Source organism: Pagrus major, chromosome 12 (genome assembly GCF_040436345.1).
Source record: "Pagrus major chromosome 12, Pma_NU_1.0".
Lineage (NCBI taxonomy): Eukaryota > Metazoa > Chordata > Actinopteri > Spariformes > Sparidae > Pagrus > Pagrus major.
Window position 1 is genome coordinate 29,114,650 of NC_133226.1, and position 14,193 is coordinate 29,128,842.

A 14,193-nucleotide genomic window follows, 5' to 3' on the forward strand; every position below is an offset into this window, starting at 1 on the left:
TGCAGAACCTTAAACTGCAGCAACCCATGTTGAATACATATTGACGAAGAGTGTACCAATGTAATTGCTGCCTGCCAGTTTACATCTGATATGGTGGTTCTTAATTCTTCCTCCCACCGCCTTGCTAATCGGTTAAGTGATATGACGGCAAACCTCTGGATATTATCATATAACACAGACACCAGACCTCTGTCAACTGGGTCCATGCTCAAACATTCATCCAACCATGTACTCTGAGGAGTTGTTAAAGAGAAGTGTGTTTTAACATAGCTCCGCACCTGTAGGTATCTAAAGAAATCTGACTGCGGAATACTGAAGTCTTTCTTTAGCTGCTCAAAAGAAATGAAGTGCCCGTCCTTAAAAAGATCCATCACACATTTAATCCCTCTCCTATGCCACAATTGAAAAGATGGGTCTGTGAGAGATGGGGCAAAATTGATGTTCGCTAGAATTGGGGAAGTGACCAGAGCTTGTTTATGCTTGAAATGAATCCTAAACTGCGACCATATCTTCAGACAGCCAGAAATTATTGGGTTGTTCATCCAACAACGTTTACTTAGGGGTAATGAGGAACAAATTAAAGAGCGAAGCGAAACAGGATTACTCGAATACTGTTCCATTCGGCACCAGACCGGAGAGTCATCATCTGATACATCAGAGACCCAGAACATCAGTTTGTGGATATTGGCCGCCCAGTAATAATACAGAAAATTGGGAAGAGACAGCCTGCCATCTCCTTTTTGTCTTTCCAAATATTCTTTCTGTATTCGGGGTACTTTTTTATTCCAAATAAAAGTAGATATGAGCTTGTTTAAGTCCTTAAAAAAGGATTTAGGGATAAAGACTGGTATTGCTTGGAACAGAAATAAAAATCTGGGCATGTTAGTCATTTTTACTGAGTTGATCCTTCCGGCAAGCGACAATGGGAGGGTTGACCATCTCTCCATGTCCTGTTTGGCCTTGTTAAACACCGTTTTGAAATTGCTGTCAAACAGATCCCTGTACTTGTAAGTGACACAAACACCCAAGTAAGTAAAGCTATCCTTACTAACAGAGAAAGGAACGTCCTGGAATGACATCTGGCATGCTTTGTCATTTATGGGGAATAAAACGCTTTTAGTTAAGTTTAACTTACATCCTGAAATTCTCCCGAACTTGGTGATGAGCTCAAGAGCAATTGGTATAGTAGTACATGGGTCTGAGAGAAAAAGAATATGGTCGTCCGCGTAAAATGATAGTTTATGCGAATGTCCTGCCAAGGGTTCGATGGCAATATCAAATAACTGTCTTGTCCCCCGGGAGAGAGGGAAATAGTCTGATATTATCTTGTTCATTCTTACTGAGGCTTGAGGCACCATATAAAGAATTTTAATCCATGAACAGAAAGTAGGACCAAAGCCAAATCTCTCTAGCGCGGTGAACAGGTAGTTATATTCAATCCTGTCGAACGCTTTTTGTGCATCCAAGGACAGTATTAGCTCTGGCTCAACATTATTAGGTTGGTATATAATGTTGAATACTTGACGAAGATTGCTTGACATTTGTCTGCCTACAAAAAAAACCTGTCTGGTCTGGATGAATCAATTTAGGCATAATTTTCTCAAGCCTATTAGCCAATACCCTGGTTAGAATTTTATAGTCGCAACATAATAGGCTGACTGGATGGTAGGACTCACATATTAGCGGATCTTTATTTTTTTTCATTTTTTTAATTGCGCTATTAAATTCTGTTAGGGTTATTTTCCTTTCCAATTCTGATTTGTCTGAGTCATCTAAGGCGGGCATTTCCAGTTTATTGAAGAAATTCTCTACCAACTCCCCGTCACCTGCTTCTGAGGTATACAAATTTTCGTAGAAAGACTTAAATTGAGCATTAATGTCCCTTTGATCCGTAACTATATTACCTTCCTCGTCCTTTAACGCAGATATAAAACCAGCCGTTGCCGACTGTTTAAGTTGATGGCTCAAGAGCTTACTGGCGCGCTCCCCATATTCATAGAGATTATGACGTGCTTTTAAATAAAGATCTATAGCATTATCATTTGTCAGAGAATCAAATTCTGTCTGAAGCAAAATTCTCTCTCTGTATAAGTTCTCAGAGGGTGATGTTGAGTGTAGTTGGTCCACCACTTTAATCCTGTTGATCAACTCCGTAACCCTTTTGGATTTCTTTTTATTTTCGCCAGCAGTGTAGGATATCACTTGTATACGCTTTCATGGTTTCCCACAGCGTGCAATAGCTTATCTCAGGGGACTCATTCGTTTCTAAGAATAGGTCTATTTGTGTGTTTATGAAATCAACAATTTTTTTATCAGCAAGTAATCTTGAGTTAAGGCGCCATGTACATTTAGGAAGTATATTTTCTGGAAACCGAAGCTTCAAGAGTACTGGGCAATGGTCCGAAATGACTATACTGTTATATTCTACTTGAGTAATCATGGGTAGTAATTTTTGGTCTATTAAAAAATAATCAATTCTAGAGTAGGTTTGATGTACTGGGGAGAAGAAAGAGAACTGTTTGGGTGTTTGAATCTCCAGGGGTCAATGACTCCATAGGCTTGAAGAAAAGTATTAATGCATCGCGCCGATTTGCTAAGTGAAGTGGCCTTTGTACTGGAGCGGTCCTGCTTCGGATCCAAGACACAGTTGAAATCTCCCCCCAGTATTAAATCATGTAAATCCAGACCCGGTAAAAGTGAAAAAAGATTCCTGAAGAAATCAACATTATCCCAATTGGGGGCGTAGATATTTGCCAGGACCACCGGCCTACTGAACAATTTCCCTTGAATGATTACATAGCGACCATTTTTGTCCCTTATGATGTTAGACTCTTCCAACAGCACATTTTGATGCAGGAGAATAGCCACCCCCCTACTTTTGTTACCGAAGTCAGAGTGGAAAACTTGCGTGAATCCTCCTCTGCGGAGTTTTGCTTGATCCTTATTTAACAGGTTAGTTTCCTGCAAATACACTATTTCAGCTTTTAATTTGTTTAATTGAGAAAAAACTTCGCTTAACTGGTTGATTCAAACCCCTTACATTCCAACTCACCAACCTGGTGTCAGCTCTGTCTGAACCTTTATCCAACGCCATCAAGTTGACCTTTCACACAATGCCACTGCCTCATCTCTGTGACCTGTTGTTGGTGGTTCTGAAAATACTGCAACGGAGGTTCCCTGAGTTTGATGATAGAGTGATAGCCAAAAAAAAATTAAAAAAAATGGGGGGAGAGAGCACTTGAACACACATTCAAAAAACATTAAGCAAGGTTAGTTTAGAGTAAACAGCGGGCAACCTTCGCCGAGGTAAGAGACCTCGGTGAAGGTCGCCCGCTGTTTACTCACGGCCTGGGTGAAATCCGGCAGGATTCGGATACGGTCGCCGTCTGCGGTAGTCACGGACTTCATCTCCATTGCTTTCTTCAGAAGCGACTTTTTTTCGGAGAAGTAATGGCACTTCACTACAAACGCCCGAGGTGGGAGGCTGTCTTGCGTTGGCTTACTGCGGAGGGTGCGGTGCGCCCGGTCTATGGTCAGAGGCTTCTCAAGATTCAGCGCTTCTTTAAGCAGGTTAGCCACAAACTGAGACGGATATTTCCCATGTTCACGGGCTTCCTTCACTCCCGTTATGCGTATATTGCAACGCCATGATTTCGCCTCCAAATCCTTGCAGGAGTCTCTCAGTGTGGCCAGTTCTTTTTTCATAACGCTGACATCCCTTTCCATAGCGGCAAACGAGTCCGACCGACCGCTGACCTAAGCCTCCAGCTCAGACACTGGGCTCTCGGCCCCCTCCATTCGTTTATCCACTTGTTCCACCGCACATCGTAGTTCAGTCTGGATCTGGCCAATCTGGCTCCAGAGTTCTGCGACTGGGCTGTTGCCTTTTCTTCAATTTTCGCCATCAAATCATGTTTTAAAGACTCGATGGCCTGCAGCACTGCCTGTTGGTTATTGTCATTTATATCATCTACTGCGTTAGCCTCCGACTCCGACTTATTTCCTTGGCGATTTTTTGGCATTTTCCTCTCCAAAGTTGAGAAACTTGTCGATCTAACTCGTTAAAGACGCGCGTAGGGTCGTGGAGAGTGGTTTAAAAAGAGAAATAATATGAACTTGGTAGTGCAGTGAGGAGCCCAACAAAACTACGTCTTCACATGGCGCTGCCCATACCGGAAGTCTCAGAAGGCTTATTTAAGTGGATATTGAAATCCCCAATAATTAGGACCTTATCTGAACGAGTCACAAGATCTGCAATAAATTCACTAAATTCTTCTAAGAACTGGGAGTAAGAGGTCTGAAGATCACCACCAGGCCTGTTCCCTGGACAAGGCTGTTACTACTTGATGAAGATGCTTTTAAAACCAGAGCCTCAAATGAAGTAAACTTAATTTCATGGTTGGTGGTTAAACTAAAAATAGATTTATACATTAGAGCAACACCTCCCCCCTGTTTAAAGGCCCGAGCAACATGGGCATAGTTATAGTCAGGAGGGGAGGCTTCATTTAATGGTTTCAGCCATGTTTCACATCATGTCGATCATGTCCAGATTATAATCAATAATCACATCATTAATTAGTAAGACTTTGGTTGACAGTGATCTAAAATGAATGAAGCCAAATTTGAGGGTTTTAAGCTCATTGGAGCTGCAGTTTCCAGTGACGGGCTGTTCAGTGAAGCTCATGGTAGATAATGTGTTAACTTGAACAAAGTACCTTTTAGTAACAGTACGTCTGGGTTTGAATAAGTAACAGTAGGATCAGTAGCGGTACGTCTGGGTCAGAGTCAGTAACGGTACGTCTGGGTTTGGATCAGTAACAGTAGGATCAGTAACAGTATGTCTGGGTTTGAGTCAGTAACAGTACGTCTGGGTTTGGGTCAGTAACAGTAGGATCAGTAACAGTATGTCTGGGTTTGAGTCAGTAACAGTACGTCTGGGTTTGGGTCAGTAACAGTAGGATCAGTAACAGTATGTCTGGGTTTGAGTCAGTAACAGTACGTCTGGGTTTGGGTCAGTAACAGTATGTCTGGGTCAGGGTCAGTAACAGTAGGATCATTGACGGTACGTCTGGGTTTGGGTCAGTACGGTACGTTTGGGTTTGGGTCAGTAACAGTAGGATCAGTAAGGGTACGTCTGGGTCAGGGTCAGTAACAGTACGTCTGGGTTTGGATCAGTAATGGTATGTTTGGGTTTGGGTCAGTATCGGTACATCTGGGTTTGGATCAGTAACAGTAGGATCAGTAACAGTATGTCTGGGTTTGAGTCAGTAACAGTACGTCTGGGTTTGGGTCAGTAACAGTATGTCTGGGTCAGGGTCAGTAACAGTAGGATCATTGACGGTACGTCTGGGTTTGGGTCAGTACGGTACGTTTGGGTTTGGGTCAGTAACAGTAGGATCAGTAACGGTATGTCTGGGTTTGGGTCAGTAACAGTAGGATCAGTAACGGTACGTCTGGGTTAGGGTCAGTAACAGTACATCTGGGTTTGGGTCAGTAACGTTACGTCTGGGTTTGGGTCAGCAATGGTACGTCTGGGTTTGGGTCAGTAACGGTACATCTGGGTTTGGGTCAGTAGCAGTAGGATCAGTAACGGTACGTCTGGGTTAGGGTCAGTAACAGTACATCTGGGTTTGGGTCAGTAACGTTACGTCTGGGTTTGGGTCAGTAATGGTACGTCTGGGTTAGGGTCGGTAATGGTGCGTCTAGGTTTGGGTCAGTAACGTTACGTCTGGGTTTGGGTCGGTAACAGTCTGGTGGGCTCTGCAGGGATAAATAATTAAGTTAACAGTTAATTAATTAATTGTTTGTTTTATGTAAATTAATTACTGAACTAAACTTCATGAATGTTTTTGTTCCTGTCATCCATCACAGGAACATGAGAGCTGAAGGAATCAACTGTAGACTGATGTTTATGACGTTATGACACGAACTGCTCTGCTCTCTGTTCACACGTTAGCATCACTGTTAGCATTCCTACTAGCTCCACTGTAGCTTAGCTTTTTTAGCAACTTTATGCTGTGTTAGCGTCCACCGCCTGCCCCCCCACCCCCCTCCACACACACAAGCCCCGCCACCTCCACACCTCTCTCTCTTCACTTAACGACAGCCAATCAGGTTACAGAACCTTGAGAACAGACTTTCACCTTTAAATTGACTTGTTTTTCTTTTCTTTACTTTATTTGTATTTTTCTCCTTTTGTTTTTTCTTCTGTCTCTACTTCCTGTCAGTGATGTTTCTGTTTCTTTTATTTGTCTTTTCTTTTGCTGTTTGTTTCTGTCTCCTTCAGTTTTCTTCATTCATCCTCCTCATCGTCCTCCCTCTCACCTCATTACATGTCATTACATCTCATTATCATAATCAGGCTCCAGGTGCCTCGTTCAGCTCTACGTCGCCATCTGAGCACGCTCAGTGGCGGTGTTTCTCGCACGACACCTTGGCGCCGCCGACCTTTGGCCTTCCTCTGCTACGTCCTGTCTGTCAGCACTCTGCGGCCACCGGCCAATAGGGTAAGAGTGGCTGGCGTCTGATTGGACAAAGGGGAAGGACCGTGTGTAGATGTCCTCATTTTGTCTTCTTCACTTTTTCATTCATTTGTCTTACTCCTTCTCTGTCCTCCTTTCCTTCTCTCCCGTTTTACGTCTTCACTTCCTCTGTGAAGCCTCGTCATCAATACTGCTGCTAATAATCGATCAGATGTCTCTGTAATATCAAAGTGTCTCTGCAGCCTGACAGCTTTCAGCCTCGTTTAGCAGCTTGTTTGGGTTTTTTGGCACATTTCCTGTCTGGTTAAGTCTTAGGTGTGGTTAAGGAGTCTCAGGTGTGGTTGAGGAGTCTCAGGCAGTGAAATGGACATCATTGGTCTGTTGGAGCAGACTTATTGATCACATCAGATCATCAGATATGTGACCTCTGACCTCATCAATACAATCATGCTAATAATAAGAGAGCATGCAGTTGGACCTGCAGGATCATCAGCTCTGTGCTGCGTTCATGTGCCCTCTGAAAACTACGGTCGTCACAGTGTTTAGTGAAATGTCAGTGATCTTCACCTCCTCTGTCTTCTCCTCTACCTGCTCCCTCTTCTTTCTTCACCTTTCTTAAGTTTTCACTGTTACATTTTTCTGCTATAAATTCAGATGATGATGATGAACATGTTGTTTCCTGTTTGGTGCTGTAGGTGGCGTTGTACCGCTCATTCCCGACGCGCCTCCTCTCTCGGGCCTGGGGACGTCTGAATGGGGTGGAGCTCCCCACCTGGCTCCGAAAACCCATCTACTCCTTGTACATCTGGACGTTCGGGGTCAACATGCAGGTCAGGACCAGCTGTGACTCATCAACACTTTACACTGAACGGCTGCTTAAAGTGTTGTGGTTGTGTTCATATATATGTTAATATATGATGTTAATATATATGTTAATATATTCTCCCTCTTTGGCCCCGTCTTTATCGTCCAATAGGAGGCAGCCGTGGAGGATTTACATCACTACAGGAATCTGGGGGAATTTTTCCGTCGGCGTCTCAAACCTGCAGTCCGACCGCTCTGCGCCGCCTCCTGTCTGGTAACGGACTCCTCCTCCTTTTATCCTTCTCAGTTAAAACAATACAATTAAATCTAAAAATGAATAAAAGGCAAAACGTTATGATCATTATACTCGCAGAGAGAAGCTAAATTAAAGCTGCGAGCAGCAGCGAGCGAGTGTCAGGCTCCATAACTAAATGAATAATGTGAGGTCTGACGTAGATCGTCTACCTCCTGTGGTCTCAGTCAGACAAACTGTAGTTGAGTTATCAGACGAAGGATTTTATTGTTCCCTGACGATGTGTGACGGTGTGTGTGTCTGTTTTGTCTGTCAGATCTCTCCAGCTGATGGGAGGATCCTCCACTTTGGTCGGGTCAAGAACTCAGAGGTGGAGCAGGTGAAGGGGGTCACCTACAGTCTGGAGAACTTCCTGGGTCCACAGAAGAGGCAGGGCAAAGGTGGGATCACACCCCCTTAAGACGTGTTGCTCCTGATTTCAGACGTGTTGCTCCTGATTTAAGACGTGTTGCTCCTGATTTAAGACGTGTTGCTCCTGATTTCAGACGTGTCGCTCTTGATTTAAGACTTCTGATTCCATCCTCGTGTCTCTCCGTAGACTCATTGTCATTCCGGGACCTTCTCCTGTCGTCTCCTGAGAACGACCTGTTCCACGTCGTGATCTACCTGGCACCAGGTGACTATCACTGTTTCCATTCGCCCACAGACTGGAGGGTGGAGCTTCGACGTCACTTCCCAGGTGAGAGTCTATTCAGCTGTTCACCTGTCTGATTTCTGATGTCCACCTGTTCTTCATCCCTCTCTCTCTCTATACTCATTAGGCTCGTTAATGTCTGTTAACCCGGGCGTGGCTCGTTTGGTTAAAGAGCTCTTCTGCCTTAATGAGCGTGTAGCACTCACCGGCCAATGGCAGCACGGCTTCTTCTCTTTAACGGCGGTTGGAGCAACAAACGTCGGCTCCATCAGGGTTTACTTTGACCAGGTGTGGACGACTTTAGTTTGTACCTTTCAGAGTTTTGGTCCTTTTCTCTTCCTGTAGGTTTTTGAGTTCATGCCAATATTCCCAGAGACCTTAATGAAGTTATGACCCTGATTTTTAGAAAATCATGATTCTGAGGGAAATAAATCAGTTAATTATTAAAAACCTTTTGGTATTTTTTATTAGATAATTTATTGTAGATTATTTGTAAATCTTTATGAAATGTTTGAGGTGATTTTTAATATAAGTTTTATTTGTTTTTTGTTCTTATTTATTTTATAACAGCAGCTGTTAGCAGTATGTTGTTCAGAACTTATATTTTTGTTTGTTAATATTTGCAGTACTGAATTCTTACAGTTATACTTTCTATATTGTAGCATGTATTTACATTTTTGAATCTTTTTGATATATTAATGTTTTTACATTATTCTATATATATATTGTTGTAACAATAAACACAATATATATGTTTTGTAGCAGATTTATTTATCTTTAATTTGTGTTTTAGTTGATCAGCAGTAACTTTATCTAATTAAATATTTATGTAATTAGATACGTTTGTAATTAAATAAATATTCAATTAAATAATTAATTGAGTAAAGACTTCCTTTGCTTGTTTATGATCCTCAGGAGCTTCAGACGAACGCTCCTCGCTACAGGAAAGGCTCCTTCTATGACCGCAGCTACGTTGTCAACGGTGACCAAGTGTTGACTGGGACAGGTGAAGGGGGCGTGGTCTCCATTGACGGAGGGGGTGTGGCCCTACAGAAGGGCGCAGCATTAGGGGAGTTTAACCTCGGCTCTACCATCGTCCTTCTGTTCGAAGCTCCAAAAGACTTCAGCTTCAACCTGCAGCCGGGACAGCGAATCAGAGTGGGAGAGGGGCTCAGCTGCCCCTGACTGGATGAGCTGCTGACTGAGGGGGAGGGGCCTGATGATGAGGAACTGCTGGAGACTAATCGAAGTCAGATTTTAAGGGTTAAAGAAATTCGGGGTAACTTTCTCAGACCTGAAGATGTTTTTATGACAAGGACTCCCAGAATGCCTTGTGCCTCATGAAGGGCGACATGCCAAACTTTCTCTTTTTCTATCCCTTCTCTCTGTCGATCGCCCAGAAACTGAACCAACAAACGAAAATATTCCTTTAAAATCAACACAAACAAACATTCAGACAACATTTAACAAACTGAAGTCTGTTTCTGTTAACACTCTGTTTACGTTCTGTTAACGTTCTGTTTACGTTCTGTTAACGTTCTGTTTACTTTCTGTTAATGTTCAGACACTCCGTCCACTCAAAGTTTGAATGTTGAAGCTTTATTGTTACAGTCAGAGCTGATAGCATCAGCTAGCACATACATCAGCAGCTGATTGGTGGAAAGCATACAGGATGCCTGTGATTGGTCGTAGTTTTAATATCAATGAATGAACAGACAAACGACAGCTGGATGCTGACTGTGTTTGATGTTTTGTAAAATATGTCATAAATAAATATTTCTCTGTGAGCAGCTTGGTCTTCATTACACTCAGAAAATAAATATTAGGACAGTTTAGATGGAACAACACTGTGATCCTTCTGCTCTTCACACAGGCACAGTTAGGTTTGATGATCATCTCTGATGTCATCGATGACATCATCATCATTGATGACATCAGCACGGGTTATGATATCACAAGTCAGACACTATATTTCTTCTTCTCTGTTTAGTTTTATTTATTTGTGTTCAGTAGAGGGCAGACCTGCTGACTCATTGGTCAGTTCTAACCCCGCCCCGGGCAGCAGAACCAGCAGCACAACCAATAGGACGGCAGCGGGCAACAGTTGCCATAGCGATGGAAGCGCGGCTCGGCCAATCCTCCGTGTGACCAGCCGTCATCGGTGACCTCCTTCCCCAGCCACAGCTTCCCGTCCCGGGACGCGTCTCCGACCGACGCCTCCTCCCTGCGGCTGGAGCTCCAGGAGGTCAGGGAGCAGGAGGAGGTGCAGGTCTGCTGGGCCTTCACTCCCAGGAAGGAGGCCAAATCCAGGTCCAGACCTGCTGCTCCTCCTCTGGGCCGAGGAGTGTTCTGTCGACACTGAGGACACGGGATCCACACCTGAGGGGAGGGGAGGGGAGGGGAGGGGAGGGGAGGAGGAGGAGCTGAGATTTAATCAACTCTCACAGTTTACACATGTTCAGGTGAGTGTTGATGATGTCATCAGTCACCTGCTCATTGATGACCGTGTCCAGTCTCTTCAGACATGCCTGGCAGAAGGCGTGGCCACAGTGCAGCCGCCGCGGCAACCGCGTCACCAGGTCATAGCTGCCGAAGCACACGATGCAAGCCAGGTCCTGCCTCCTCAGTGACATCATCGTCTCCCCGCCAACAGAGGAAGGGGGAGGGGGGAGGGGCTGACAGCTCACTTCCTCCTCCTCCTCCTCCTCTTCTTCTTCTTCTTTTCTGTCGTCTGACATTTTCTCCTTCACAGCAAAGAAGAAATTATTCAGATTCCCTCAGAAGAAAATGTGACATTAATATGAATATGAATTAAATATTATTGAATAGATCAATAATATATCAGTGTTATAAAATAAATATAATATAAATGTAATATAATATGTCCAGCAGGGGGCGACTCCACTGTTGGAGGCTGATGAGTAAATAGTTTCATGTTGTAAATGATTTCCTGTTTACAAACAAACAGACCACAAGGCAGGGCTTAGACGTTACCACGGTAACGTGTTGTCAGGTTCTCAGTCAGCTCCACCCTCTTTACTTAATATGGTCAATTCTGGCTTCAAAACCTAATCAGTAACTTTTAACAGTAACTTTTCCAGTGAGTAATCTGTAATCAACTGATCAACTGTCACTACTGTGAATGGTCAGAAACACAAGCTCACCTGTATGTTCCTCTTCCTGAACCTTCACATCACGTCTCCTCTTCCTCCCTTTTGAGCCCTCTTCTTCTTCCTCTCGGTCGTTGTTGTTGACACGTTTCTTCTTCTTCTTCTGTCTTCCTCTCTCCACCTGTTAGTTTCTTCCTCTTCTCATCCTCTTTTCTTTTATCGTCATTTATTTCCTCTGTGTTTCTCTGTTTCTTCTTTGGTTTTCTTCCCTCTGTTCTTTCTGTCTATTCTCTCCTTTTCTTGTCTTTCCTCTTCTTGTTTTTCTCTTTTCTGTCAGTCCTTCTCTCTCTCTTGTTCCCTCTTCTTCTTCTGTTTGTTTGTCGTCATTTGTCCTCTGCTTCAGAGAGAGAAAGAGAGAGAGAGTGGCCTCCATCAATAATTCAGCCTCGCTCGACCACAGCAGACTCTGACAGACCGTCATTTTTTATTGATATGATGAACGTGAATCTTTTCATCATATTTAATCACACTCGATATTAAAATAAAGAAACATTTAAAAAATGTTTTCATACAAATATAAAATAAAGAGTGAATATAAACATGACTATTGTGATCAAGTAACAGAGCATTGATCAATAACTAACAATACATTTATATTACAATCATATTCAGATATCATCATGATGAACAGATCAATAATCTGTAACCTGATCAGCCAATAGAAAGTGGATCCATTCTCAGGTTTCCATTGGCTGCTGGTGTCCACCGATCAGGTTACAGCTCAGTGTGGACTGACAGAGGTTGCCTAGCAACAGACGCACAGTGTGTGTGTGTGTGTGTGACGGCGGGTCAGCTGTCATCACGTTGCTCCTCTGCAGGGAGACGAAGATAAAACACAAAGTGATGAAGATTTCCCTCAGCTGTCTGAGACGGTCACACTGTTCCCCTGAACACCACCTGTCCTCCTCCTACAGGTGGCGCCACCATAACATCTGACTGACGACATCGAGCCAGGAAGTGTTGTTATGGCCTCATCAAGTCTTTACCAAACATTTGTTTGCAGAGCTTTTATCAGAACTGACACTCTGCTGATGTTTCACTTCCTGTTTGACCCAAACAATCAAAGAGTCAAACTGTTCGACTGTCAACACACTGATGTCACAGTGATGTCAGACTGATGTCACACTGATGTCACACTGATGTCACAATGATGTCACAGTGATGTCCCACTGATGTCACAGTGATGTCACAGTGATGTCACAGTGAATTCACAGTGATGTCCCACTGATGTCACAGTGATGTCACAGTGATGTCACAGTGAATTCACAATGATGTCACACTGATGTCACACTAATGTCAGTGATGTCACACAAATGTCACACTAATGTCACAGTGATGTCCCACTGATGTCACACTGATGTCATACTGATGTCATAGATGTCAGACTGATGTCACAATGATGTCACACTGATGTCAGAACACTATCACAGTGATGTCACAGTGATGTCACAGTGATATCACAGTGATGTCACAGTGATGTCACAGTGATGTATGTATCTCCTCTGACCACCGCGACCTGCAACGCTTCAAAACCGTCGTCATTCTACAAAACCTGACGACTGATTAGCACAACTGGCTGCTTGACTCTGTTTTACGTTTCACAGAGCTGAGATCAGGTTTATAGATCAAACTGGGATCATAACGCTTGTTTTTTTAGCTTTGGACAGTAGCCAGGCTGCGAGCTGTAGCCAGGCTGCAAGCTGTAGCCAGGCTGCTAACTTTAGCCAGGCTGCTAACTGTAGCCAGGCTGCTAGCTGTAGCCAGGCTGCGAGCTGTAGCCAGGCTGCGAGCTGTAGCCAGGCTGCTAACTTTAGCCAGGCTGCTGTGTTTGGGTTAGCCAACAGTGATACCTCAGGGAAACACAGAAATTGAAAGGTTGTCTGTCTCTGCTTTAAACAACCTGAACAATTAATTAATTTATTTAATGTTCATTTAACAGGGACGATACATACAACACTGCCACAGAAAATGGGAAAATGTGATGCATATAAGACGTCTAGCTTCAGCTAATTTGCAGTCTTTGTCCCTGGTCAGGCTTTAGAATAGAATAAAATATACTGAATACAATAAATGCAATGATACAAATATAGTGGATAATACAGTGAGTAGGTACCATGAATAAATGTTTGTTTGTTTGTTTGTTTACATTCACCTGATGACAACAAGAGTATCTGTTTTTAAAATGTGCTCAGCTGTTACTCAGGTCACCAGTTCAGACCAGACCAGTGGAAGCTGTACTTTCCTTTTCATCCAGCAGGTCAGTGAACATGTCACTCTGAGCTGATGGTGAAGCTTCCAATGTCCCAGCGGTCTCTGACTGCACCACCATTCAACCTGATGAACGAACAGTTTAAACAGCACCTGCAGACACCTGAGGGTTCAACAGATAAACTTTACTCTGAGTTCTACCTGTCAGGCACCACACAGACAAAACTAAGGGCAAAAAAAAAAAATGTATTCAACAACAACAACAATAATAATAAAAGTGTTCTGTATAGCTGACACAGTAAAACTCATTTATGATGTCAAACACTTTTCCTTTATTAATATTTATCATCTTTACTTCATCAGCTCCTCTGAACGAACAAAACAATTCATCAAACTCATTTACAGCTAAATAAGAATATTAACAGTTTGATATTAATATTTTATCATTTGATGTCGTTTCTTATTTCGAGTCGTTCTATTAAGATTCTCTGATTTTCTTGAATTAAAAAAACTCTTTCATATTAAAATGTTAAAAATCATTGTTATGAAAAATAAAAATACTTTATGGAAACGTTGCAACAC

At 43.1% G+C, this 14,193-nt stretch overlaps 2 protein-coding genes across 7 annotated transcripts in view; one reads left to right on the plus strand and one right to left on the minus strand.

Annotated features, from left to right (window-relative positions):
• Positions 1-10,020, plus strand: part of pisd (phosphatidylserine decarboxylase) — a 27,850-nt gene extending 17,830 nt beyond the window's left edge. For 3 of the 6 annotated variants that reach the window (XM_073478156.1, XM_073478162.1, XM_073478161.1), the window contains 6 exons: positions 7,178-7,312; positions 7,459-7,560; positions 7,856-7,979; positions 8,138-8,278; positions 8,361-8,521; positions 9,149-10,020. In XM_073478156.1, the coding sequence (XP_073334257.1) occupies positions 7,178-7,312; positions 7,459-7,560; positions 7,856-7,979; positions 8,138-8,278; positions 8,361-8,521; positions 9,149-9,418 (933 nt within the window). In that variant the 3' untranslated portion in view covers positions 9,419-10,020. Of the gene's footprint in view, positions 1-5,810; positions 6,507-7,177; positions 7,313-7,458; positions 7,561-7,855; positions 7,980-8,137; positions 8,279-8,360; positions 8,522-9,148 lie in introns of those variants that run through there. The other 3 variants (XM_073478158.1, XM_073478157.1, XM_073478160.1) reach the window with 2 other exon arrangements.
• A 256-nt stretch (positions 10,021-10,276) lies between these two features.
• Positions 10,277-10,971, minus strand: rnf224 (ring finger protein 224). Its single transcript, XM_073477583.1, has 2 exons — positions 10,723-10,971; positions 10,277-10,612 (listed from the first exon to the last, which is right to left on the minus strand). Exons 1-2 carry the CDS (start codon positions 10,969-10,971, stop codon positions 10,277-10,279), a joined length of 585 nt encoding a protein of 194 aa, XP_073333684.1.
• Positions 10,972-14,193: the final 3,222 nt, after the last annotated feature.